This window comes from Martes martes (genome assembly GCF_963455335.1).
Source record: "Martes martes genome assembly, chromosome: 4".
In the NCBI taxonomy this organism is placed as follows: Eukaryota; Metazoa; Chordata; class Mammalia; order Carnivora; family Mustelidae; genus Martes; species Martes martes.
The window spans coordinates 170801996-170827447 of NC_137891.1; the positions used below are offsets into that span (position 1 = coordinate 170801996).

Sequence of the window (25452 nt, forward strand, 5' to 3'; positions counted from 1 at the left end):
TTTGCCCTGGTTTTTGGCCTTATAAGAAGGTCCAGTTCATAGACATTTTGCATTTTGAAACTGAAATACATAACTAAATAATGAGACTGGCAAAACATTTTCAGGGAATACTATTCTCATGAATAAGGTTGTATTTTAGTACAGTGTAGTCTGAATGTGTTCACAGATCCAACACCTCAGATTCAAAACCTATTTAGAAAAAAAAAATCACATCGATTACAATAAATCTGAAAGTTATTGTGACATTGAAATGGCAGTTTGCTAAAATGACACTCAACCACAAAGAATCATGGCACTGATATTCAAATTTCACATAACTGTTAAAAAATAATATTTTCAAATATTTTTAGTGTTGAAATTTAGGTTTAGTTAGGACTTCAGCTGTGGTAATGATAATAAAGTAAGCACAGAACAGGGGCCAACCCTCCAAATGCATGCTGTAGATGATGGTATTCTTCATTTTCCTCAAGTAAGTTATCTCATATGTTTAATAGGTAAGAAAAGAATGGGACTTTTTTTTATGTTTTAAGAGTTTGGGACAAGGCAGTTGCCACATCCCATGTCAAATTGAGATTTTCGCAGCTCCCTTACATTTAGTAATCAACAAATTTTACAGATCTGAGTTGTACCTAGATATCTCAGTGCCCTGGTGAAGCAGAGGGCCCTATTGTCAGTGCATTATATTTCTATAAATTCAGTATCAGGTTAGAAGTAAATGAAATGAGTTAATACTGAATTTGGAGCTGTGGCTGACCTTGGTATTGATTTCTTACCTGGAATGTGATTGATGAACCTTCTTGGACCTGTTAGCTTCAACTACACTGACCCACCAGCCGTAGCTATTCAGAACACAGTGAACAACCAGACAGTAAAATCTTTTTTTTTTTAAAAGATTGTATTTATTTATTTATTTGAGAGAGAGGGAGGGAAAAGCAGATTCCCTGCTGAGCCAAGAGCACATGTGGGCCTCGATCTCAGAACCCTGGGATCATGACCTGAGCCAAAGGCAGATGCTTAACCCACTGAGCCACGCAGGCACCCAGTAAGATTTTTTATAGATAGATTTTTTGCATAGCCAAAATTATCACTAAAACTGTTCACCATAAAGGGCATCCTTAGGCTGTCGTGTAGAAACAAAACTTCGTTTATGGTTTCCTAGTTTACTGCAAATGAACAAGGAGGTAAAGTGAGAAGCAAGAGATTGTCAAGTGACAGGTCACAGAGAAAAAATCAAAATGATGTAGAACTATAACTAAGTTGCGCTTAGTACTAAGCAAATGTCTTCACATATCCCAGTAACCTCTGGGGGTGTCTCTGTAATATATATATAGCACAGCACACTATTAGTCTTTGTGACAATAATTCTGAGAAAATCCAAAGGTACATTCACTATTTCCTCCCTGCAGAGAAGGCAGGAAAGGATATAAATATATTTTAAAAAGATTGTCACTCAGGAGCATTGTGATAAAAATAAAATAAAAGTGAACAGCTATGATATCTATCAGTATGAGAAATTTATGTGTTCTGACATGGAAAGATGTCTTTCACAGGTATTATGTGGAAAAGCAAATTATGAACAGTATATATAATATCCCATTTTTATTAAAAAGAAAAAAGATTAGTAAATATGTAGAAGAAATCTAAGTGACTTCTGCAAACTGTTGATAGTGCTTAAGTCTGGATGCTGGGATTATATATGACTTTATTTTTTCTAAGTTATGTATTTCTGTAATATTTTTAATTTATAAAAATAAGCAAGTATGTCTTTCCTAATTAGAAGAAACAGGTAATAAAATAACCAGCTTAAGAAGGCAGAAAAGTACTCAATACATTTTAGAAAGTTTTGGTGCTCGTTTAATGGGTAAGTGAATTTTAAACTTATGTGGAATGTCTCCCACCTTGACAATGGATAAATGATTTATCACTGTACATGATCATCAGGCACTCTCTACAATAAACACTCCAATTGGGTGTCAGTAGCTTTTTTTCCCTGAACCCTGATCAGTCTCCCTCAACCATTGAAATGAACTTATATACATATCATTATTGGGGATTTTGACAAGATTTTTGTTTCTGTGGCTCCACTCCCCAGTTTTTGAAACTGTATTTGCTTGTGGTATATTAGGAGTGGGACAATCAGTAATTTTCTCTTACAAGCAAATTTACTTTTGTTCTAAGATTTAGGTTTTAAACCTACTGGCTGATATTTGAAAGCATAACCATGCTCCTCAGTCCCAGTGTATTGTTTGTAATTGGTCCAATTTATCTGATTCAGGTGCATTGTGGCCAGGTATGAAACCTGAAAGTGGTTTAATTCAGACTCCATCTCCAAGTCAACACAGTGTTCTTACCTGCACTACAGGGTTAACCACAAGCCAGCCAAGCCCAGCACATTATTCTTATCCCATTCAAGGTAAATAGGCATGGTTGTGTGTGTTTTATTATTGTTGTTTTTGTTGTTTTCAGTCTATCTGTATCTCCAAACAAATTGGGTAATACAGGAGCACTGTCTTGTAAAACAAAAGGGGGTGATATTTGCACTTGTGCATGCTTTTTGTGTTAGGCACCCAGAATTCAGGACTGTGGTTTCTAAGTAGTTTAGCCTTTAAATGTGAATTGTAATTCGTAGAACTTCAGCCTTTCCTTTTGCATGTTGGTGTCCAGAAAACCTGTCTGATTTTGTTTTAGTCTGTTCTCAGTGGCACTTTGTCTTATAAATGAGCAGAAGACTCCCCATGGGGCAGAACTTTGCTGATTTCTTTTATGTGAAGTCCAGGTAGGGCAGAAGTGAGATGTGTGCTGCATTTTTTTGCTGCAGTGTTGTCATACCTCCGCCCCCATTTGCTGCTTCTTGGTGAGAGCATTTTTCCTTCTCAAAAAGTTTAGTCTTATTTCTATTTCATGATAAAAAGCATAGCCTTAAAGCTTGAACTCTGAACATCTCTGCCTTCCTGAGTTGTTCTTCTAAAAGGTTAGAATTATGACAGGACTATTAGGAATGAAGAGAGAAATTCAGAAGGCACTATGGGATTAATTCCCAGCCCTTTCAAATCTAACACAGGCAATTTGTCATTGCTCCAGATTGGAAATTAATGTCCATGTACCTGGCTTCTCATCTGCCTCCTTTCTCCTGGTTTCTCCCAGCTTTAAAATTATTCCTCATAAAATGGGTGCTAGAGGAGTGAGGATGGGACAGCAAAAACTGCTCTTATATGAACTTTGGTGATAAAAAAGTGTTTTGATATAGATTATAGTAAATAAAATATTTTGCTACTCAGTTTTAATGGTTTTCATTTAAATGATTAAGAACTACTTCTGCTTGATCCATTACCAGTTAGTAAATAATTAAGTCAGGATATAAGCTGGGCAGTCTGACCTCAGAGCATGAGTGCAATATTTATGATTTTCGGTATTGAAATCATGATGTCAATATCAGCTCTCCCATAAGAGAGAACCTTTACTGACAAACAAGTAAGTTTATTTTTCCTCCCTTTTCTGGTTAACCTCTTGGCGCATTTCGTTGTTTGTTAGAACTTTGGCAGAGGGTAGAATTTAAGGCCGAAGGTAACCATCAAGTTATTAATTTTTGCCTTTATTCTAAAGAAACAATTGATAGGATACAAATTGAAACAATTGGCTAAAATGAAATATGAGTATTGGCAGAGTCAAATTACCTAGGTTGTCTGCTATCAGTATCACTCTCCTCTCTCCCACCTTTAGTTTTACTTAGCATGGATAGTGGATGGCTGTCCAGGGCTGCTCTGTTCCCCCTGTATAACTATCCAGTCCCTCCATGGAAGAAAAACAAGAAGAATTCTATCAGTTTTTGAAAAATGGTCAAAATAGCAGTGTCTCCTCATCGTACCCCAGAGTATTCTACAATTGACATATAGAGTTATCTAGAGTTGTCAAATCACTATGTTGTACAGCTGAAGCTAATGTAATATGTCAACATACTACAATTTCTTCAAAATGTATAATTTCAACCTAAAAAAAATTATACTTCTGGCTTGATAATTCTGATCAAAACCCTTTCTTCAGTTTATACAATGCTTATGAAAGCCCTTTGGTTGAGTAGATCTGGCTGCTTTATATCAATCTTTTCCTACAGTATAAATATGTGGCCCAGTCTCTGGTTATTTTCTTCAGTTGAGATGGTTTAAGTGGTTAATATTTAAGTGGTAAAATTAATTTCAGAAAATTTGAAACTAATTTTAATGTAATCTTGACTTTTAATGAATGTGTTTGTGCTTAATTTTGTTGGTAGCACATGATAGTCTTTTTTGATAGTCTTTCATTGATCAGGAGTTTTGTTTTGTTCTGTTTTTTAATAGACATTAGTTTTTAGATTAGTTTTAGATTTATAGACAAATTGAGAAGACAGTACAGAGAGTTACAGATCCCCACATCTTGTCTATAATTTCTCCTATTATTGACATCTTACGTTAGAATGGAACATTTATTATAATTAATGAACCCATATTGGTACATTATTATTACCTAAGTCCATAGTTTATTCATACTTCCTTAGTTTTTACCTTACGTCCTTTTCTTTGTTCCAGGATCCCATCCAGGATACCACATTTCATTTAATTGTCATATCTACTTAGGCTTCTCTTGACTATGCAGTTTTTCAGGGGTTTTTTTGTTTTTGATGACCTTGACATGCTATACATGAGTCCCACAAGTTATCCAGGAGTATAGCTGTCTACAGGATAGATGTGAATCCCACAAGTATTTATCGAGCATCACCTACTCTGTGCCAGGTGTTTTGCTAGATATTGGAGATAAGAATAAGATAGTAAGATTCTGCCTTCTTGGAGCTTACAGACAAATGGAAGAAACAGAAAACAAGCAAGTAAATAATTAAATAGATTTTGAAAAGTTCTCTGAAAGAAAGAAAAAAGAACAGATTGCTGTGATTGGGAAAACAAGGAATTAGTTGTTTGGGTTTTTTTAAATTTAATTTTTTTAATTAGCATGCAAGCAGGGGTGGGGGAGTGGGGGCGAGGGGAAGAGGGAGAGAGAGATGGAGAGAGAGGATCTTAAGCAGGCTCCATGCTGAGTGTGGAGCCTGATGCAGGGTTTGATCTCACGACCCTGAGATCATGACCTGTGCCGGAGTCAAGAGTCAAATGCTTAACTGACTAAGCCACTCAGGTGCCCCAAGGAGTTAGTTTTAATAGAGGGGTCAAAGAGCATGCCTCTGAGGAAGTAGACGTGCTGAGCATGAGCCATCATGCTGGGAGGGCAAGAGAGACAGGCCAGGGAGAACAATCCAGGTGGAGCAAGCAACATTGCCAAGGTGCTCAAGTGAGAAAGAGCTCATCTTATAACTTGAAAGCCACATAGGCAAGGGTGGTAGAGGGAGACATGTATAAAGTTAAGACAGGGTAGAAAGTAAATCTTGTGCCAACTTTTATATACCATTAACCTTTAGGTCAACCTTCTGGCTTTGAGGCAGTGTCATTTAATTCGGCTGTGCCTCTCACAGTGCTATAACCACTGTCTTCTGATTAAAGCTGTCTGTGTATATTGACTGTATTATTTGGACCTCTACTGGGGCATGGTTTTTCACAACACACCTATGAGGAAACTACTGAGTCTCCTCTTTTCGTATTTATTAATTGGACCTCTAGTGGGGCATGGTTCTCAGAAGCTTTGTTTTTCTAATATTTCATGGCTCCGTTGTCAGAACAGAAGTGGAGACTACCCAAAAACAGTTGGGCGGGCCATTCGCGTTTGGAGAACAAATAGTCTTCAGATAATGTATCAGTAGGATTGACCACTTGAGTTTTCTTTGATCCTCTAAGTTTGTATGTTTTGTTGCAATTTTATTGCTGCTGTTTTTGTTTCTTAAATCTGCAATCAAATATTATTTGTTGAGACATATATATGTGTATATATATATGGGCAGAATGATAAGTACTATTTAGTACTTTTAGTCATAGTTATGTGTAGGGTAGAGTGTATATACAGTGATGTGTGTGCCCTTTTAGGTGAGTTTGGCTTGGGTGCAGTGATGGTTACAAGAGCCTAAAAAATTATGGATTTAATTGTTATCTCACTCCATCAATGCAGTCTGATCTCCATGAGAGCAGGGGACTTTTCCTTGTTCACTGCTCTATTCCTCAGTGACTGGAACAGTTTCTGGGTACATACTAGACCGTGGTTTGCTGAATGAATGAATATGGCACATATGAGAAGTGATTTGTTTGAATTAGAGAAAGAAGTGTTACTGAACCCTATAAACTTTCTAGGTCAGCAGGCCAACATTTTCTGTAATAGAAGTCACTATTGCTAAAAGTAGTTTGTGATCTTTAGGAAGGTATGTATTAAAAATTGAGTATCAGCAACTAGCTAACCAAGTCATTAAACTTCCTAGTGGAGATAATAAGAGTATATGACCAGTTCTTTATAAAGTCTGCCTTTTTACCTTTAGCCCAATTCAGTAAGTGGTCTGAAAATTGTTAAATTTATAAAACCACTTTGTCAGTCAGAGTGCCTTTTCCCATGTATTCGAAGATATGAATGGGACTAATGGTACTAATGGTACTGCTAACCATTTATAAGTTAGTAAGAAGGTAGAACAAAATTAAAGGTAAATAGGAGGAAAAGAGGATTATATGCAAGAATAAAGACCAATGAAAAATTGAGCTAGAAATGGACTTTGCTAGGAGAAATAAACTTAAGAGATTAAGTTAATTATTCATTTTCTTTCCCACCTTAAATCACCTTATGTCCTGTGTGTTTTATTACTTGGCTATCTAGCATAATGTACTGGTAATAAAACCTGAAAGCCACTCAAAATCTCTGCCCACAAGAATGATTAAAAACTACTTACAGAATCATCTAAGCCTGTGTATTGTACAGTAATTCCTTGTACTTCCCCTTGGGGAGGGGAAATGGGTTAAGCCATAGTAAAGAAGAAAATGAGTATTGGTAGGAAGAAAATACCATCTATGAGGTTATAAAATCTGTTTCATTCGGTTGTTATGTTTAAGAAGGGCGACTCTTAAGAGTCCTGTAGTTCCCCTGGGAGAAGAAGTATCGTAGAAAAAAATCTCCCTGGATCATCAGGAAATCTGATCCCTGGCTCATCCAGTTGGGAGATCCTAGTCGCCATCATGACTACCACTGGTTCCATGACAATAGACAAATTATCTTAACTCTTCTTTGTCCCAAGTTCTTCATCTGAAAGCTGGGGTTTCTCTTCCAATCTCTTCTAGACTTTCTTCTAAGCAGAGTACCCTTGGGGAAAGGAATAAAAATTTCCCTGATTTTGATGAGTACTCTCACGTTTCTGCTTCATTTGTTCATCTGTTCTCTTCTTAATGGAGGTTTTCCTATTAACTTGACCTATAAAGGACTTTGTTGCTAATGGGATAGGTAGTCAGATAGTCAGGTCTACCTGATGGTGAATCCTTATGGCATGTGTGACTGCCGTGGGAACCAGTACTAAGAGTGATTGTGATAAATGAGGGAGAGGACCGGTTCAAGACCAGTACCTCGTAGTCTCAGTTACTACACTGGTCCACCTGAAAAAAGTCACTTGAACAATTAGTAGTCACTGAAGATTTGACTAAAACCCTGGTGGGCTCTGTGGTAGAAGGATATGAAAAAAGCCCAAATTCCTTGTCCCAAGACAGGCAGCCTAAATAACTTACAGAGTGTATTGTTACCTGGCCAGAATAATATTTAATATTTTCCAGGTTTTTCCAAGCTCATTGGTAAAATCATTAAATGCCAGATCATCATGTTTGTTGATCCACATTAATAATTCATGATTTGAGTAGAGCCAAAAAAAGCAACTCCAAGCAGGTTTGGGGTATCAGCTCTATTCCTCAAAGTTAATTATGTTGCATTAGGAGAGGCATAATTTGGGTCAGGTGAGAACAAATATCACAGTCTAGGATTTACATGCGGATTTACCAGAGCTCTTGTGGTTTCTGCTGGTTATCAGTCGGTCACACTGCAGGTGAGTCATCTTTCAAGGGCTCAGAAGGTAGACTGGAGATTTGTTTAGCTCCTGATTCCATTGATTTCATTAGTATGAGCCAGTGCATTGTACATGTGTCCTTCCTAGGACTTTAATAGGAAGAGTTGAAGACTCAAGTTGAAACAGAAAAATGTTTGAACTGTTTTATTTCTAATCAAGATTAGAGTAAGGTATGGCATGCAAAAGAGCAAAAGCAGTATTTGTTTCCTATGTGCAATGTTCTTTATCTCCTTGTAGATCTGTTTACATAAGACACAATATGTTTTCCATTTCTTCTAGGCTTTTACATGATATCTTTAACATCTTTTCACACTCTCCATCCTATAGCTTCAAGCACAAATGCCAGCCTGATATCCACTTCATCTACAATTGCCAATATTCCAGCAGCAGCAGTTTCCAGCATCTCAAACCAGGTACAGTCTACTGCGTTCATCCTATTTGATATGGTTCATCAAGCTTGATCTTCTTCTCTTCACTCTCTGGTCAATTTGCTAATCTAAGAAACAACCAGAACTGGGACCCTGGATGGTTTCTCAGGCTGCCCTCCAGTTTCTTTCATTACTGTGCTGTCTGACTGATACAGCTCTATCTGATCCCTTACCTACTTTGTGTGTCTACCTCCTACCTTGTCCCTACTAGAATGTAAGCTCCGTGAGGATAGCGACTTACTTTTCTATTTTGTTCACTTATGTATGCCCAGAGTTCAGAAAAAGCCTGGTTCTTCCTACTTTTTTATTTAGGCACTCATTTCTTCTTTGTGGTCTGGTCTTGATCACTGTTCTATTAATTCTTCATGTTTAGATCACTGGTAATAGCGTCAGTGTTTTAGGGTTTTTGTTTTTGCCGTTAGGTTTTTATTTGTTGTTTTCTCTGCAGCAATGAAACTTTTCTCCGTGAATTTCTTTTTTGGCTATAATTAACATTACTGTTCTGGTTCATCTTTTATGTTTGAGTGTTTTTGCATTTCTTCATTCTTACAGTTCACAAATTACTGAGTTTCTACTATATACCTGGCACTCTTCCATGTTATTTATCTTTCCCTTTCCTAAGTTTTCTTTTTGATCCTGTTTTCTCTCATGAACAGTGTATGTAGTTTTCCACATGTTTATTACTTCATCCCCAGAAATGTTTAACCACATTCACAGTGTCCATTTACTACCTCCAAAATGAACATTCTAGTCCTGACTTCATGATTTCTACAGGCTTCCTGCTGATTGATGGCCATGTTTTTCTTTAATGTCTTGCTATTTCCCTAAGTTTATCATATCAAAAACCAGGCTTTCATCCCAACTTTTTTTATCTCCTTGTCCTTCAAAAGTAAAAACCGTGGGATGCCTGTGTGGCTCAGTTGGTTGAGCAGCTGCCTTCGGCTCAGGTCATGATCCTGGCGTCCTGGGATTGAGTCCCACATCGGGCTCCTTGCTTGGCGGGGAGCCTGCTTCTCCCTCTGCCTCTCTGCCTGTGCTTGCTCACTCTCCCTCTCTCTCTCTGACAAATAAATAAATAAATAAATCTTTAAAAAAAAAAAGTAAAAACCGCTTTTCCCTATGACTTTTCAGTTGTCAATGAGACCATTTTTAAATAAAGCTAGGCCTCAACCAAACCAGTTGTTTTCAGTTTTTTTCCCTCACCCATTCCTAATGTAGCCATTTCTAGAATTCTTTCTTTTCCATTTTTGCTATTATTTCCTATGTTTTGGTTCTTCCCCTTTAATCCTGAATTACTTCAGTTAACTGTTCATCTCATCTCCAGTTTTCCTCTGTACCTAACCATCTCCTAAAACACTATCTGAGGGCACATGGCTGATTCAGTCAGTGGAGCATATGACTCTTGGTCTTGGGGTCATGAGTTCAAGCCCCATGTTAGGGTTAGAGATTACTAAAAAAATTTTTAAAAAAGATTTTAAAACACTACCTGAATAATTTTCTCAAAAGTCCACTTTTATCCTGTTAATCATCTGTCCAGAGTCTTTCTGTGTTTTTGTTGGTTTGATTTTGATAGTCCCTGTTACCTGCCCCCCACACAAACTATACACCATGACCTTAAAGAATCCAAGTCACATTCATAGGCTTGCATGACTCATTCAAGCCTGCAAGATCCTTTGTTTCAACCAGACTCAGTATCTCTGGTCCCTTAATAAAACCTTTTCAGGGCCTATTCATGCTCTTATTTCCTCTGTCTGTTTAGCTCAGAAACCTCTGCAGGGATAGTTGTCTTCCTCTGTATTTCACTCATTTGACATATAATTTCCTGCCAATTTGTTGGAAATATTGTTGTCTTCTCCTGCTAGACTTTTAACTCCCCTGAGTTCAGCCAATACAGCTTACTCTTTTCTTTAATGTTCCAGCTTATACCCAGACACATACCCTGACTGAGTTGTATTTGGTTTATGATAGATGCTCAGTACTCTTTATAATTGGTCTGGTTGATTAGCTTCTTCCTACTTCTTACCAACATCAGTATCAGCTGAAATTTTTTAAGGTACGTATTTGAGCTATACATCATACACATTTTTTGTATAGCTTTATTAAGGCATAATTGATATACAATAATCTACATACATTTAAATTGTAGTTTGATAAGTTTTGACATGTATGTGCCCATGAAACCATTAAAGAGTTCCCTCCAATTTTCTTTCTTTTTTTTTTTTTTAAGTAGGCTCCATGCCCAGCATGGAGCCCAAAGTGGGGCTTGAGCTCATGACCCTGAGATCAAGATCTGAGCCAAGACCAAGAGTCAGAGACGCTTAACAGGCTGAGCCACCCAGGTGCCCTAATACTCAGTTTTTAAACTAGGAAACCTTAATGTAGGATATGTGCTTTTTTGTCTAAGCTCCTCTGTACTTAGAAAGCACTAGTATCTAGTGAAGTTGCTTATAAACTTCTTAAAGAATAGAATCATCAGAAATTCTGTGCAGAAATTTACACAGAAATTCAGTACCTAAAATGGGGGAAAAAAAAAAAAAAGAAAGCCGTTAGAGTAGAAAAGGGACATTGTGTGTAGAGTGCATGGGACCCTTCTCTCTCAGCCTCCTGCTCATAGCAAAGATAGCCTCTGAGGTCTTTCCTCTTGACTCTTAGGTTGCCACAGAATGCATTTTGAAAATCATTGGTTTAGGTGGAAGCTATAGATGGATAAATGAGAAGTCAAATAAATGTTTTAAGAAACTAAAAATGAATAAGAGGGACATGAAAGTGGGGCGCCTAGGTGGCTTGGTCCTTAAGCATCTTCCTTTTGCTAAGTTCATGATCCCAGGGTTCTGGGATCGAGCCCCATATCAGGCTTCCTGCTCGGCGGGAAGCCTGCTTCTCCTTCTCCCACTCCCCCTGCTGTGTTCACTCTCTTGCTCTCGCTGTGTCTCTCTCTGTCAAATAAAGAAATAAAATCTTTAAAAAATAAAAAAGGGACAGAAAGTCTCTTGTGTTGAAATCAGCGCTTTGCTCTTTCTAAAAGTCTTGTTTTCCTCCCTTATTCCCCTTGGTCTACAGGACTATCCCACCTATACTATCCTTGGCCAGAGTCAGTACCAGACCTGCTACCCCAGCTCCAGCTTTGGAGTCGCAGGCCAGACTAACAGTGATACCGAGAGTAGCACATTAGCAGCAGCCACATACCAGACGGAGAAGCCTAGTGTCATGGTACCTGCGCCGACAGCACAGAGACTTTCGTCTGGTAAGCACCATACCTCTCAAGCCTTTGGCTTAAGGGCACTTCATTCAACATTATGGAATAGTAAAGATCATTTTGTTCTGGTCTGAGTCACAATTACTGTGCTATTGGCTTTCCTTCTCAGGTGAGGAATATTTAAATATTAGAACCAAACTATGTGATGAGTCATTGGCAGGCTGAATGTAATACCTGATACTGTGAACAGAAAAGCACCAAGAATGAGAAGACTGTGACAGCCACCCCGCCCTTCAGCTTTATTGTGTTTGTCATAGGGAACTTCAGAATCTTGGCACGTTTTGTCAAAGCTGAAGGACTCTAGTTTTAGTCGGTACATATTGTAGACGCCTGCTGAGGCCTCAGAGCAGTAGTCCTTAACTTTTTCTGTGTCATGGATCTCCAAGATCATGAGGGAAGCTATGGTCCTTCCCCTCTCAAGGAAATATATAATTAACCTACAAGTTTAAAGCTGTACATTTAGGTTTGAAATGTGTCGATGAATTATGAAGTCCAGGTTTAAAAAAAAAACCCTGACATAAAGGCTTTATATACACATTCAGTAAGTAAACATATGTATATCCTTTTTGCCTCTAAATTCAGGAAAATTTAGTGGTTGGCTGTCACATCACGTAACTGGATGAAGGACTGTTTGTTGTTAGCACCGATGTATTTTTAAAAACAGTGCTCTATCTCAACTAAAGCAGTTTTTTGTGCACCTTCACTTTACTAATCTTCTAAGGATACTGCTTCAAATTTACATAACTTTGAAATAGTTACACTTGTTGATGCCTTAGTTTTGAATTAATAGCTCTAAATATCTGTATTCTTCATAACAATTTTAATTTCTTAATAATAGGGAATTTGAAACCTAGAAGTTGTCAGAATAGTATAATGAACATATTATGTAGCCATCATCCATCTTCAACAATTAACTCGTATTTCAACTGTACTTAGTCCAATTTTCTCGCCGAATTCCAGGCATCGTATGTCTATAAGATAAATATTTGCTAGCATAACCACAATGCCATCCCCTCTGAAATAATTCAGCAGTAATTCCTTACACTATCATAAAATACTAAAAGGTATTATTTCTACTTTTCTCATAAATGTGAAGAGTTTTATTGTCCTTTTTTATTAGCGTTAATTTATTAAAAATTACCTTATTTTAGAGTTTATTTAAATTAGGATCAAAGTAAGGGTCATACACTGGGATTGGTGGATATATACTTTCTCTTTTAACTTATAAATTCCCCTCGTTTTTTATTCTCTGATGTACTATATTTGTAAAGAAACTGGAGTGTTTATCTCATGCCATTTCCCAGTCTGAATTTTGCTGATTATCTCTGTATTGGGTAGATCAACGTGTCCTGCTGGTTTCTGTATTTTATTTTAAATTGGTAAATGGATCTAGAGTCATGGTTTTCAACTTAAGGTGATTTTTGTGCTTTGCCCTCTCCCGCATTCGCCTAAGACATTTGGCGGTGTATGGAAACATTTTTGGTTGTCACGGTGGGTGGGGAGTGCTACTGAGATCTAGTGGATAAAGGCCAAGGGTGCTGCTTAGCCAGTCATCCTATAATACATAGGACATCGGCTCAACAAAAAATTATCTGGCCCAAAATGTCAATCGTGCCAAGTTGAGAAACTCTGATGTAGAAACTTGGCCAGATACAGGTTTAGGTTTTGGGGGGTTTTTTTGTGTGTGTGTGAAACAACTTTATGGCTGTGTTCTTGCATTGAGAGGCAGGTATATAAATTCTATTATAACTCTCTCTGTGATATTAGGAGCTGTTGATGCTCGATGTTGGTGCCTAGGTCTGCATTCCTAAACTGATCAGGCGAAGTTTGATTTTCCAGCCTTTATCACTGTAATATGGTTCTTACGGACAGAAAGCATACTGACCCTCTTCCAGCTCTGGTTCTTATAGCCTGTGACTACTGGCAATATATGTCTCGCTTTTCTTTCCAGGAGACCCTTCTTCAAGCCCATCTTTGTCCCAAACTACACCAAATAAAGATGCGGATGACCAGTCCAGAAAAAACATGACTGGCAAGAACCGGGGCAAAAGGAAAGCTGATGCCAGCTCTTCCCAGGACAGTGAATTGGAAGTATGGGAAGAAACTCATTTGAGTTACCTACTTTTTTTTCTCATTTTTTAAGTTCATCGAACATACTTATCTGAAACTCATGGAGATACTGTAGTTCTGTGTTCAATGCCCCCCGCCCCCCCGCCCTGACGCCACCTGCAGTTCTTGGTCAAGAGAAACGAAACTGGCCTAGTGAAGAGAGAAATGTAAAAACACATTTCTCCGAGCCCATAACTTGCCATATTACTTTCAGATGCTTTTCACCAAAGCATTGCAGACTTTTTTGAATTTAGGTAGCTTTTTATTTAGTTTGTTAGTTTGTTTAGTTTGCCAGAACAGTTTGTTCTCTGTGTTCAGAGCAGAACATAAAGAATAGTTCCCTCATACTCAGAAAGCACAGGGTGTCACAGATAATGTCATAGTGTTCTCCATTTAAAAATCTAAAAGTAAAATGAGAAGATGAGAGTGCTTTAGGCCAAGCTTCTGTGAAACCGCATAACTTATTAATGAGATGAGTACTCACTTATTTTGTGGTTAAGCACTATAAGCATTTATTAAGGACATTGCATTTGGCTTCATTATTAAAAAGATTAGAAAATCATACAAAATGCTAATAGTGGAGTTTTTATATGCTTTTGTTTTTGTATTTGATTTTTCTATAATATGAGCATTTGATGGACAGAGGGATGCTATATTTAAAAATGAGTTCATCGTTAGGTATTAAGACATGAGTAATTTAAGGCTGTGTTTGGGGACTCTCTTTCCTTTTGTTCCTGACCAAAAAAAAAAGAAAAGAAAATCTAAGTCCTTTTAAATTTATTGGGGAAAACTGAGAACCAAGTTATTTTAATAGTGGTAAAATATACATAATATAAAATTTACCATTTTAACCATTTTTTAAGGGTGCAGTTCAGGGACATTAAGTACATTTACAATCTTGTTTGTTGCCACTGTCTATTTCCAGAACTTTTTCATGATCCCAAACAAAAACGCTGCCTATTAAGCGATAACTCCCCATTCTCCCCTCCCACTAGCCCCTGGCAACCTCTATTCTACTTTCAGTTTCTCGGAATTTACCTATTCTGAGTATCTCATATAAGTGGAATGATACAATATCTACCGTTTTGTGTGAGACTTCTTTTACTTAGCATCTTTTCAAGGCTCATCTATGTTATAGCATGTATAAGATCTTCATTTCCCTTTGTGGCTGAATAATATTTCATTGTATGTATATACCATGTTCTGTTTACTCATTCATTTGTTGATGGACACTAATGTTTTTTTTCACCTTTGAGTTATTGTGAATAATGCTGCTATGAACATTGTTATCCAGATATTTCTTTGAGTCTCTCTTTTCAGTTATTTTGGGTATAAACTAAAGAGTAGAATTGCTAGATTATATGGTGATTCTGTGGTCAACTTTTTGAGGGAACAACAAAATGTTTTCCATAGTGGCTACATCATTTTACATTCCCACCAGCAATGCATGAGGGTTCTAATTTCTCCACATCCTCACCAACACTTGCTATTCCCCACCCCCTTTTTAAAAAATAATAGCCATCCTGGGGTGCCTGGGTGGGTTAAAGCCTCTGCCTTCGGCTCAGGTCATGATCTCAGGGTCTTGGGATCGAGCCCCCCATGAGCTCTCTGCTCAGCAGGGAGCCTGCTTCCCCTTCTCTCGCTCTGCTTGCCTCTCTGCCTATTTGTGATCTCTCTCTGTCAAATAAATAAATAAAAATCTTAAAAAAAAATAGCCACCCTGATAGATGTGAAATGGTTTTGATTTCCATTTCCTTAATGGCCAATAATGGTGTTGAACATCTATTCATGTATTTATTGGCCATCTGCATATTTTCTTTGGAGAAATAGCTGGTCAGATCCTATGACCAGTTTTTAATTGGGTTGTTTGGTATTTTGTTGTTGAGTTTTAGGAATTCTTTATATATTCTAGATACTAATCACTTATCAGATATCTGATGTGCAAATATTTTCTCCCATTCTGTGGGTTCTTTTTACTGTTTTGATAGTATTCTTTGATGCACACAAGTTTCACATTTTGTTGAAGTCCTGTTTTTCTTTTATTTGTTGTGCTTTAGTGTTAAAAATACAAGGTTATAAAGGCATTTACCTACATTTTCTTTTAAGAATTTTATTGTAGCTTATAAATTTAGGTCTTTGATTCATATTGAATTAATTTTTTTCATATTGAGTTAATTTTTGTATATGGTATAAAGTAAGGGTCTAATTTCATTCTTTTGCACATGGATATCCAATTTTCCCAGCACCTTTCATTGGAAATATTTTCCTTTCCCCATTGAATGGTCTTAGCATCCTTGTCAAAAATTGACCATATATGGGGGCACCTGGGTGGCTCAGTCAGTTAAGTGTCTGCCTTTGGCTCAGGTCATGATCCCAGGGTCCTAGGATTGGGCCCCTAATCACATCAGGCTCCCTGCTCAGCGGGGAGTCTGCTTCTCCCTCTCCCTCTGTCCCTCCCTGCGCCCCCCCACCCCGCCACCCTGTAGTCGTGTTCTGTCTCTTGCTCTGCTCTCTCTCAAATAAATAAATCTTTTTTTTTTTTTAAATTGACCATACCTGGGATCAAGCCCCACATCAGTCTCTCTGCTTGGCAAGGAGCCTGCCTCTCTGCCTACTTGTGATCTCTGTCTGTCAAATAAATGGATAAAAATCTTTTAAAAAAAAGAATTGACCATATATATAAGGGTTTATTTCTGAGGAGTCATCTTGTCAGTTTCATTGGTTTATGTGTGTTTCCTTTTGCAAGTACCACACTGTATTGATTACTGTAGCCTTTAGTAAGTTTTGAAATCAGGAAGTGTGAGTCTTCTAACTTCATTCTTTTTCAAGATTATTTTCACCATCCGGGCTATGGAATATGAGATTCCATATGAATTTTAGGATGAGTTTTTCTGTTTCTTTAAAAAGCACTATTGAGGGTGCCTGGGTGGCTCAGTTGGTTAAGCCTCTGCCTTCATCTCGGGTCGTGATCTCAGGATCCTGGATCGAGTCTCGCATCGGGCTCTCTGCTCGGCAGGGAGCCTGCTTCCTCCTCTCTCTCTCTGCCTGCCTCTCTGCCTACTTGTGATCTCTGTCCATCAAATAAATAAATTCTTTAAAAAATAAAAAATAAAAAGCACTGTTGAGATTTGATAAGGATTACACTGAATTTGTGAATCATTTGGGTAGTATTGTCACTTTAACATTGTTAAATCATTCATCCATGAACATTGGATGTCTTTCCATTTATTTAGATGTTGGGGCTTGAGCTCATGACCCTGAGATCATGACCTTAGCCAAAATCAAGAGTCGGTTGCTTAACTGACTGAACCACCCAGGCACCCCTCAGTTAAATTTATGCTTAAGTATTTTATTAGTTTTGATGCTATTGTAAATGGAATTGTTTTTTTAATTTTTTGAGGATTAGTTGTTGCAAGTATATAGAAATACGCTCATTGCTGAATTCATTTATTAGCTCTAACAATTTTTTATGGATTCTTTAGGGTTTTCTCTATAAGAGATATGTCGTTTATGAGCAGAGATAATTTTATTTTTTCCTTTACAACTTGGGTACCTTTTTCTCTCCCCAATTCTTGCCAAATTATTCTGGCTAGAATTTCTGGTACTTAGGTTGAATAGAAGTGATGAAAACAGGCATACTTGTCCTATTCCTGATCTCAGGAATAAAGCTTCCAGTATTGCACCTTTGAGTAAGATATTAATTCTGGGCTTTTCATATACAGTCTTTATCATGTGAGGAAATTCACTTCTACTCCTAGATTATTGAGTGTTTTCATTATGAAATTGTATTGAATTTTGTCAGATGCTCCTCCTGCATCAATTGAAATGACGATTGGGTTTTTACCCCTCTGTTTTCTTAAGGTAGCATATTACACTGATTAATTTTTGTGTGTTGATCCATCCTTGCATTCTAAACAAATCCCACAGGGCCATGACATACAGTCCTTTTAATATGCTGCTAGAATTTTGTTTGCTAGTATTTTTGTGGAGAATTTTTTGCTTTGGTGTTCATAAGAGATATTGTTCTGCAGTTTTCTTGTAGTGTCTCTATTATCTGACTTTAGTACCAGGGTAATGCTGGCTTCATAGAATGACTTAGGAAGTATTCCTTCTTCAACGTTTTGGAAGAGTTAAAGAAGGATTGGTGTTATTTCTTTAAATGTTTGGTAGAATTTAACAGTGAAACCATCTGGTCCTGGGCTTTTCTTTCTTGGTATCTTTTTGATTACTGAGTTCAACCTCTGTTAAAGGTCTATTCAGATTTCCGTTTCTTCCTGAGTCCATTTTGTCATTTTGTATATTTCTAAGAAGTTGTCCATGTCCATCTAGGGTATTTGTTAGTATACAACTGTTCATAATACTCTCTTATGATTCTTTTTATTTCTGTCAAATCGATAATAACATCCCCAATTCCGTTTCTGATTTTACTAATTTGAGGCTTCTTTTTTTTTCTTAACCTAGCTAAAAGTTGTCAGTTTTGTAGATCTTTTCAAAGAACCAACTTTTGGTTTCATTGATTTTTTTTTTCCCTCTGTTATTTTTCTACTCTCTGATTTATTTATCTCCATTCTAACCTTTAGTCTTTCCTTCTGCTGGCTCGTTCCAGTTCCTTAAATTGGACAGTCATCTTACTTCTGCATTTTACAGCTATAAATTCTCCTCTTTGTACTGCTTTCACTGCAGCCTATAAATTTTGGTATGTTTTGTTTTAGCTTTCATTCATCTCAAGGTATTCCTAATTTCACTTGGGATTTTTTTTCTTTGATCTATTAGTTGTTAAGTTGTGTTAATTTTCACATATTTCTGAATTTTTTAGTTTTCTTTCTGTTACATATTTGTTGTTCCATTCCATTGTATTAAGAAAAGATGCTCACTCACTATTTTTGTTTTCATTCCTCAGCGGGTATTTCTATGGGACTTGGATGAAACCATCATCATCTTTCACTCACTTCTTACTGGATCCTATGCCCAGAAGTATGGAAAGGTAATTTGAGTCTTTCTTCCTTTGTTGTAGTGTCCTCCTCCTGACTATATGGGCAGGTAACCAGAATCACTTTTTCTGCTACCTCTATCTTACCCTGTTGGCCTTTCTTTCACTTTCCATGTAAAACTACACCTGATGGCTTGTACCAGGCAGGCTACATGGTCAGGCAGTATTGATAAAGCTAGAGACTAGACCTAGGACCAGTGCTATGTAAGCTTAAGTTGTTTAAGACTACTATTTTATAAAGACTAAATATGGAAATGAAGCTCAAAACAGAATGGAGTCTTAGGATTATTTATTCCAAAGACATATTTGTTAACCTTAAGTCACTTTTAACAGCCCAAACTGAGCATTTTATTTAGCTGAGTATATGCCATATATGTAAATTTAAAATATATATAAAGTATAAAATATTTTTCTTACATAGATTACATATGTCCTTAAACTATATATACAAAGCAGAATTTAACTTATTTAGTCATCAATATAAACAGAGATTTTAGAGGGGGAAGTTGTTTGTTTGTTTTAGATTGATTTATTTATTTGAGAGAGAGAGTGAGAAAGAGCACACACACACGGGGTGGGGGAGGGAAGAAAGAAAGAGGAAAATCCAAGCAGACTTCACACCAAGAGTTGGGCATTTAACCAACTGCACCATCCAGGTACCCCTAAACATCAGCTTTAATAGAGGGATAAGCTATATATTTCTACACTAAATTATCTCCAGGCTTCTATTTTTTGGTTTCTATGAGTAAAATTTATAAAAATATCTGCCTCCTTTGCTTTCTTACTATTCCCATTTATTTCTTATTATCATTAATGTTTCTATTAGAAGTACTTTCCACAGGCTTTTAGTATCCAGGCGGGTAAGCTGACATTAGCTCATACACTGTATAAGCTGATTATAAAAGTATATAAAATAAGAGCATACAGAAGGCTAGATAGTTATTGAACAAACAAAATGTTTGTGAACATTTTGTGAAGTAAAGACCTGATGGTTCTCTTTAAAGCTAAATGCATTGGTTTTCCTACAAATATTTTGACTTTTCAGCCTTCTTCACTTATTTCCTGACTGTTGAGATTGTCAGATAACTGACTTCCAGTATTTACACTCGTGTGTGTGTGTGTGTGTGTGTGTGTGTGTGTGTGTGTTGGGGAGGCTCAAGGGAGATAATGGGTAATACAGTAGTAATATTTTAGCAATAGTTAGCATTTCTCACAAAACGGAATTTCCGCTCAAAATGGTTTTTTTTAAGTGGGTTTAGTTTTTGAAAAACTGACTTCAGAAATTAACTTTGTATAATCCCAGATTCCTCTCACTGTGAATGAAATTGCATGAGTAATAGTTAGAAGCACTTTTGCAGGCCTGTGTTGTTGTGGCCTTGACCCAGAATAACTCCGAAATACCTGAAGATTAGAACCAGTGCTGTTGGTACCAAATTAAACAAATTTTTCTCTTTCTGTCTTCTAGGATCCAACAGTAGTGATTGGCTCAGGTTTAACAATGGAAGAGATGATTTTTGAAGTGGCTGATACACATCTATTTTTCAATGACTTAGAGGTAAGCATTTTAAAGTGTTCTGTGCTTCAGTGAAACATTTTGTTTGTTCAATAACTCTCTAGCCTCTGCTTATGTATTGAGAGGAAATGTGGTGAGAAGGGGTGGTTGTGGAGAAGCCAGCTGGCCACTTAGGCTTATATAGTCTTAGAAGAATAGTACCTTAGCTTGGTCATCAGTCTTGGTACTGGCCCTCAATTTTATTGGCTCAGAAATTTGATTTTTGTTAGTCTCTTTGGAAGTGATCTAACTCTAGAGGAAATGCCAGCCCTTCACACAAAACAGTGAAATATAAACCAACATTCCTATTTATTCATCTGTCTTAAATAACAGATAATAAGGTGGGTTTGACTCTGTACTCTTAATTATATCTTGACTATCTTTCAACTTTACCTTCTTAAAATATAATCTCTTGATTTGTCAGATCTATAAATGGCTATTCTAACTCATTATACTTTATATACGCTTATTATCCATGTATAGGTTAACCTTGATGTCCAGAATCATTTTATAGTTAGATGCAAGGAAAACCAGGGACACGGAGAATTTCTTGGTGAAGTTTTTTGGCTTTGACATTTGAGTTCACCTTTGAGGTGACCGTGGTGTAGTGGCAAGAGCACAAGACTGGGAAGTCAAAAGACCAGAGTGTGAGTTCCAGGTTAGGAAAGTTACCTCCCCATTCGGGGCCTCAGTTAAGCAGTTATCCTACACAAGAAACTAGTAACAGTTGTTCTATCTGGGGAAGGGGTATGTTGCTGGGACACAGAGGTGGGAAGGAGCGGACTTTTCACTTCATGCCCTTCTGAGTTTCAGACTGTGTATTACTTACGTAACCTAGTTTTTTAAAAACGGTGAAAATTGTAAGTTAAAAAACAAAATAGTGGGGTGCCTGGCTGGCTCTGTTGGAAGAGCAATGCGACTCTTGATCTCAGGGTTGTGAGTTCCAGCTCCACATGGGGTGTAAAGATTACTTAAAATAAATATAATTAATTAATTAAAAATAAGATAACATTTTATAAACACAAAATAATCCTGTTTCTTTTTATAGTCTAGTTTTACTCAATGAACAGTTCTCCAACAAATTGAATTACTAGGGCTCTAAACTCCAGTACCTTTGTCTAACCTCCATGATGCTTTAATCTTCCTCAACTTCACATGTTGATATGTTAGGACATCACAGTTTTTACTCAGCAAACATTTATTGAAAACCTACTTTGTGCCAATAATTATTGCCAAATTGTATTTGTAATGATTTTCTAGACATAGACCTCACTCAGGACTGAAAGTTCTGTGAAGAATTTGACCTGAATGTGTTCCTGCCCCCCAGGTCAGTGGTTCTCAACTCTAGGGGGCATAAGAATCACCTGGGGAGCTTGTTAAAAATGAAGATTCTAGGACTTCACACCCAGAAATTCTGATTGAAGTAGGTCTGGGGTGGACCCAAGAATATGCATTTTTTAAAAACTTCCCCAGGGGATTCTGATACAGGTGGACATCACAATATCGCCTTAGGTGGTATCAGAGGAGTGAATCTCTCAGCATTAGGCAGTGGGTGGCATTTTATGTCCATAGTAGCACAGGCTTGGTGGAAAGAACCTCGGATTCAGATTAGAAGGCCCAGGCTCTTTAGTTCCTTTTTATCACTCACTAGTTATACGAATGCGGGTCATTCGTTTCACCTCACTTTTGGAACATGAGGAGATTAACTTAGGTGACCACTTCTAATTCCTAAGTTTGGATTTACAGATTTCTGTTACAGTCATTCTCCGTTTTGATGCCATACTCCACCAGCATCTGTTTCATCTGCAAAAACGTATTGGATACATGCTGCATTAAGAGCAAGCACATGCTACACAAGGACTAGACTGGAGGGGTACAGAGAAGCTGTAGGATACAGATTGTGCCACAGGAAGGCCACAGTGTATAACAGAACTTCACAGTCTGGCGTAGGACATTGACATCCCTGACAGTGGAAAGAGCTTGTGTTTATACCTATGAGCTGTTGTGTTATACCCATGACTACTGAGAGAAGAGCATACTTGAGAGTTGGGCTAGGTGAGGAAGATTTCATGAAGACCAGGGGACCTGACTTAGGCCTTAAAAGAGGTTGGACAGCAGGGGGGTGCGAGTGGTCCTCCACACGCAAGAGAGACTGTAAGGTATTTCATCATCTGCCATTGTTTGTGGTCTTTTTACAATATGTCATGGTGGTGGTGGCACTTCCACTCCCTGGACTAAAATAGTTTTTGGTTTTGTCTTTCAACAGGAGTGTGACCAGGTGCACGTGGAAGATGTGGCTTCTGATGACAATGGCCAGGACTTGAGGTGATAGAAGCAGTGATGTCTTAAACATCAGTATACCTGTTAGGCACGAGACACTGTCTAAGTTCAGAGGAAAGCAAAGACGAGTAAGACATGGCCCTAAAAGATCTCACAGTCTTAGCGGAGACCGAGAGGTAACGATGGACTGCCATGTGCAGAGGTGCCTGTAGAGAATGTAATGGAGCACAGAAAAGAAAGTAGTTCTGGTGGCTATGGTTGCCAGCATTGAAGGGACCTTCTCAGTGCAGTAGAATTTGAGTATGGCCTTGAAGAATGGGTAGCAATGATGGGATGAGGAAAAAAGGCTTCAAAGTAAAGGATACACTTGTTTCTCTTTGCTCAGATTTTCAGTCAGGAGGAGTGTTCTTCCAGACTGGTTAGTTTTAGATACAAATAAGCATGGGACATTTTACCAGGGAAACTAACTGTGGGGTCTCTTGGTGTCAGGAATAACCCTATCAGAGACAACCTTAACCATTTTGTCAGTGAACACTATACCAAGGGGATCTCGATGGCAAAATGCTTGTTTTGTGTCCTCATTTCTCTCTTGACTACCATCTTTTCACCCAGTAGTCTTACTAAAATAATCCAAAAATGTATCTGGCTTCTATTTAAAGACTTACAGAAAAAAAATACTGTCACATTTTTTTCATGTTCATTTGTTTTCATGTTTGTCCCTTTCATAGGTTCTTCCCTGTGTCTACCCTAAAATTGTTTCCTCCATGAATTCTCAAACATAGAGCAGAACTGCAAGGATCTAATCCTTTAGGGCTGAGAAAGATTACGAGGTCCCACATGAGGAGCAGTGTCCAGTCATGCATGTGGCTCGCATGGCCACGGAGTGCACTGTACTAATGAGATTTTACTGGACCTTTTAGGAAAGTGCCTGGTCTTGAAGCAGTTTATGATCCACTCTGAAGCCCAGTGTTTTTTTCCTCTTATACATGAGGCTAACCAGTAATTACCTAAATGTCTTGACAGCTTTATTTTCTTAAAAGTAGAAACTCATACTTAACTGAACTCAGTTTTGACTTTTGATTGAACCAAGTTGTCTCTAATTCTGTCAGTCATTTTTAAAAAATCTTTACTTAAGAAGTGTTCACCTCTCCCAGCCTGTTTAACTGTATTACTTATTTCTATGGCTGTGTAACAGATTACCCCAAAACTTAGTAGCTTAAAGCAATAAACATTTATCATATCGTAATTTCTGTAGGATAGGAACTTGAAAGTGACTTAGCGAGATAGTTTTGAATTAGGGTCTCTGAGATTAAAAATCAAGATACTGGCTGGAGCTTAAATCATCTGAAGGCTTGATGGGAGCTGGAGGACCTGCTTGCAGCCTCTCACACGTGGCTGATAACGGGACACCTCAGTTCCTCACTATGCATGCCTCTCCAGGGGGCAGCTCAAGTGTTCTCATGACAGCTGACTTCTTTCAGAGCAAGTGCTCCAAGAGAGCAAGAGAAGCCTGTCTCTGCGGTCTGACACCATCACTTCTACCACATCCTGTTTACATTGAAATGCAGTCCATACCCATAGGGAGAGGAATTAGAAGAGAGGAGTTATTAAAGAATTTGTGGACATTTTAAAGCCACCACTCTGACCCATGAAATTAATAAACCAGCTAACGTATGTCTGAAGAACATCTCCATTACACCTCGCAATTATTAATATTTGGGGTTATTTCCTTCCATTATTTCTTCACACGTTTCTCCACATTACGTAGTTGCCGTGTGTGTGTGTGTGTATGTGTGCATGTGCCTGTGTGTCTATGTCTGTGTCCATAAAAATGTTATATTCTGGGTTTTGGGTTTTTCGTTTTTTGGGTTTTTTTAAAGATATTCTATCATTGGGGCTCCTGCGTGGCTCAATGTGTTAAGCCTCTGCCTTCGGCTCAGGTCATGATCTCAGGGTCCTCAGATAAAGCCCCGCATCGGGCTCTCTGCTCAGCAAGGAGTCTGCTTCCCATTCTCTCTCTCTCTGCCTGCTTCTCTGCCTACTTGTGATCTCTCTCTCTGTGTCAAAAAAAAGACACACAATTTATTAAAAAAAAAAAAAAAAGAAGATATTCTATCATTAATGAAAAGATGCTCTATTCCCAAGACAACCTCTAGGGGATACTGGTGCTTGAATGGGCCCTAACCGCTCTTTCCCTCTCTCTCCCCCCTTTCTTTGATGGCAGTAATAGGGGTGAGGTAGACAACTAATGGAAGATAGATTCTGACACACAGAGATTAAGAGGAAGGTTCTCAAAGCCTTTAGACTTTGGGGCACCTGGGTGGCTCAGTTGGTGGGCGACTGCCTTCGGCTCAGGTCATGATCCTGGAGTCCCAGGATTGAGTCCCACATTGGTCTCCCTGCTCAGCGGGGAGTCTGCTTCCTGGGACCCTCCACTTCTCGTGCTCTCTCTCTCTCTCTCAAATAAGTAAAATCTTAAAAAAAAAAAAAAAAAAATAAGCCTTTAGACTTGATGTCAGATGCCAGGCATAGGACAGAGAATCCCAGGTGGGATCCAGCCCAAAACCCTGTATAGTTAAGATATTAATTTTCATCATCCTCTCTCTCTCTCTGCAGCAACTACAGTTTCTCAACAGATGGTTTCAGTGGATCAGGAGGCGGTGGCAGCCATGGTTCCTCTGTGGGTGTCCAGGGAGGTGTGGACTGGATGAGAAAACTGGCTTTCCGCTACCGAAAAGTGAGAGAAATCTACGATAAGCATAAAAGCAACGTGGGTGGTAAGTGTGTCATACAACAAGTCTGATATTCTGTTTCCCTCTTATTTCCTCTGTTCTTTTC

At 38.0% G+C, this 25452-nt stretch overlaps 1 protein-coding gene across 2 annotated transcripts in view; it reads left to right on the forward strand.

The window, feature by feature from the left end:
• The window catches only part of EYA3 (EYA transcriptional coactivator and phosphatase 3), a 107799-nt gene that overhangs the window by 66747 nt on the left and 15600 nt on the right, over positions 1-25452 (forward strand). The window contains exons 7-14 of one of the 2 annotated variants that reach the window (XM_080801117.1): positions 2276-2413; positions 8327-8412; positions 11488-11671; positions 13635-13774; positions 18693-18776; positions 20248-20337; positions 22601-22659; positions 25231-25391. In XM_080801117.1, the coding sequence (XP_080657243.1) occupies positions 2276-2413; positions 8327-8412; positions 11488-11671; positions 13635-13774; positions 18693-18776; positions 20248-20337; positions 22601-22659; positions 25231-25391 (942 nt within the window). The remainder of the gene's footprint in view (positions 1-2275; positions 2414-8326; positions 8413-11487; positions 11672-13634; positions 13775-18692; positions 18777-20247; positions 20338-22600; positions 22660-25230; positions 25392-25452) is intronic. The other variant, XM_080801118.1, reaches the window with a different exon arrangement.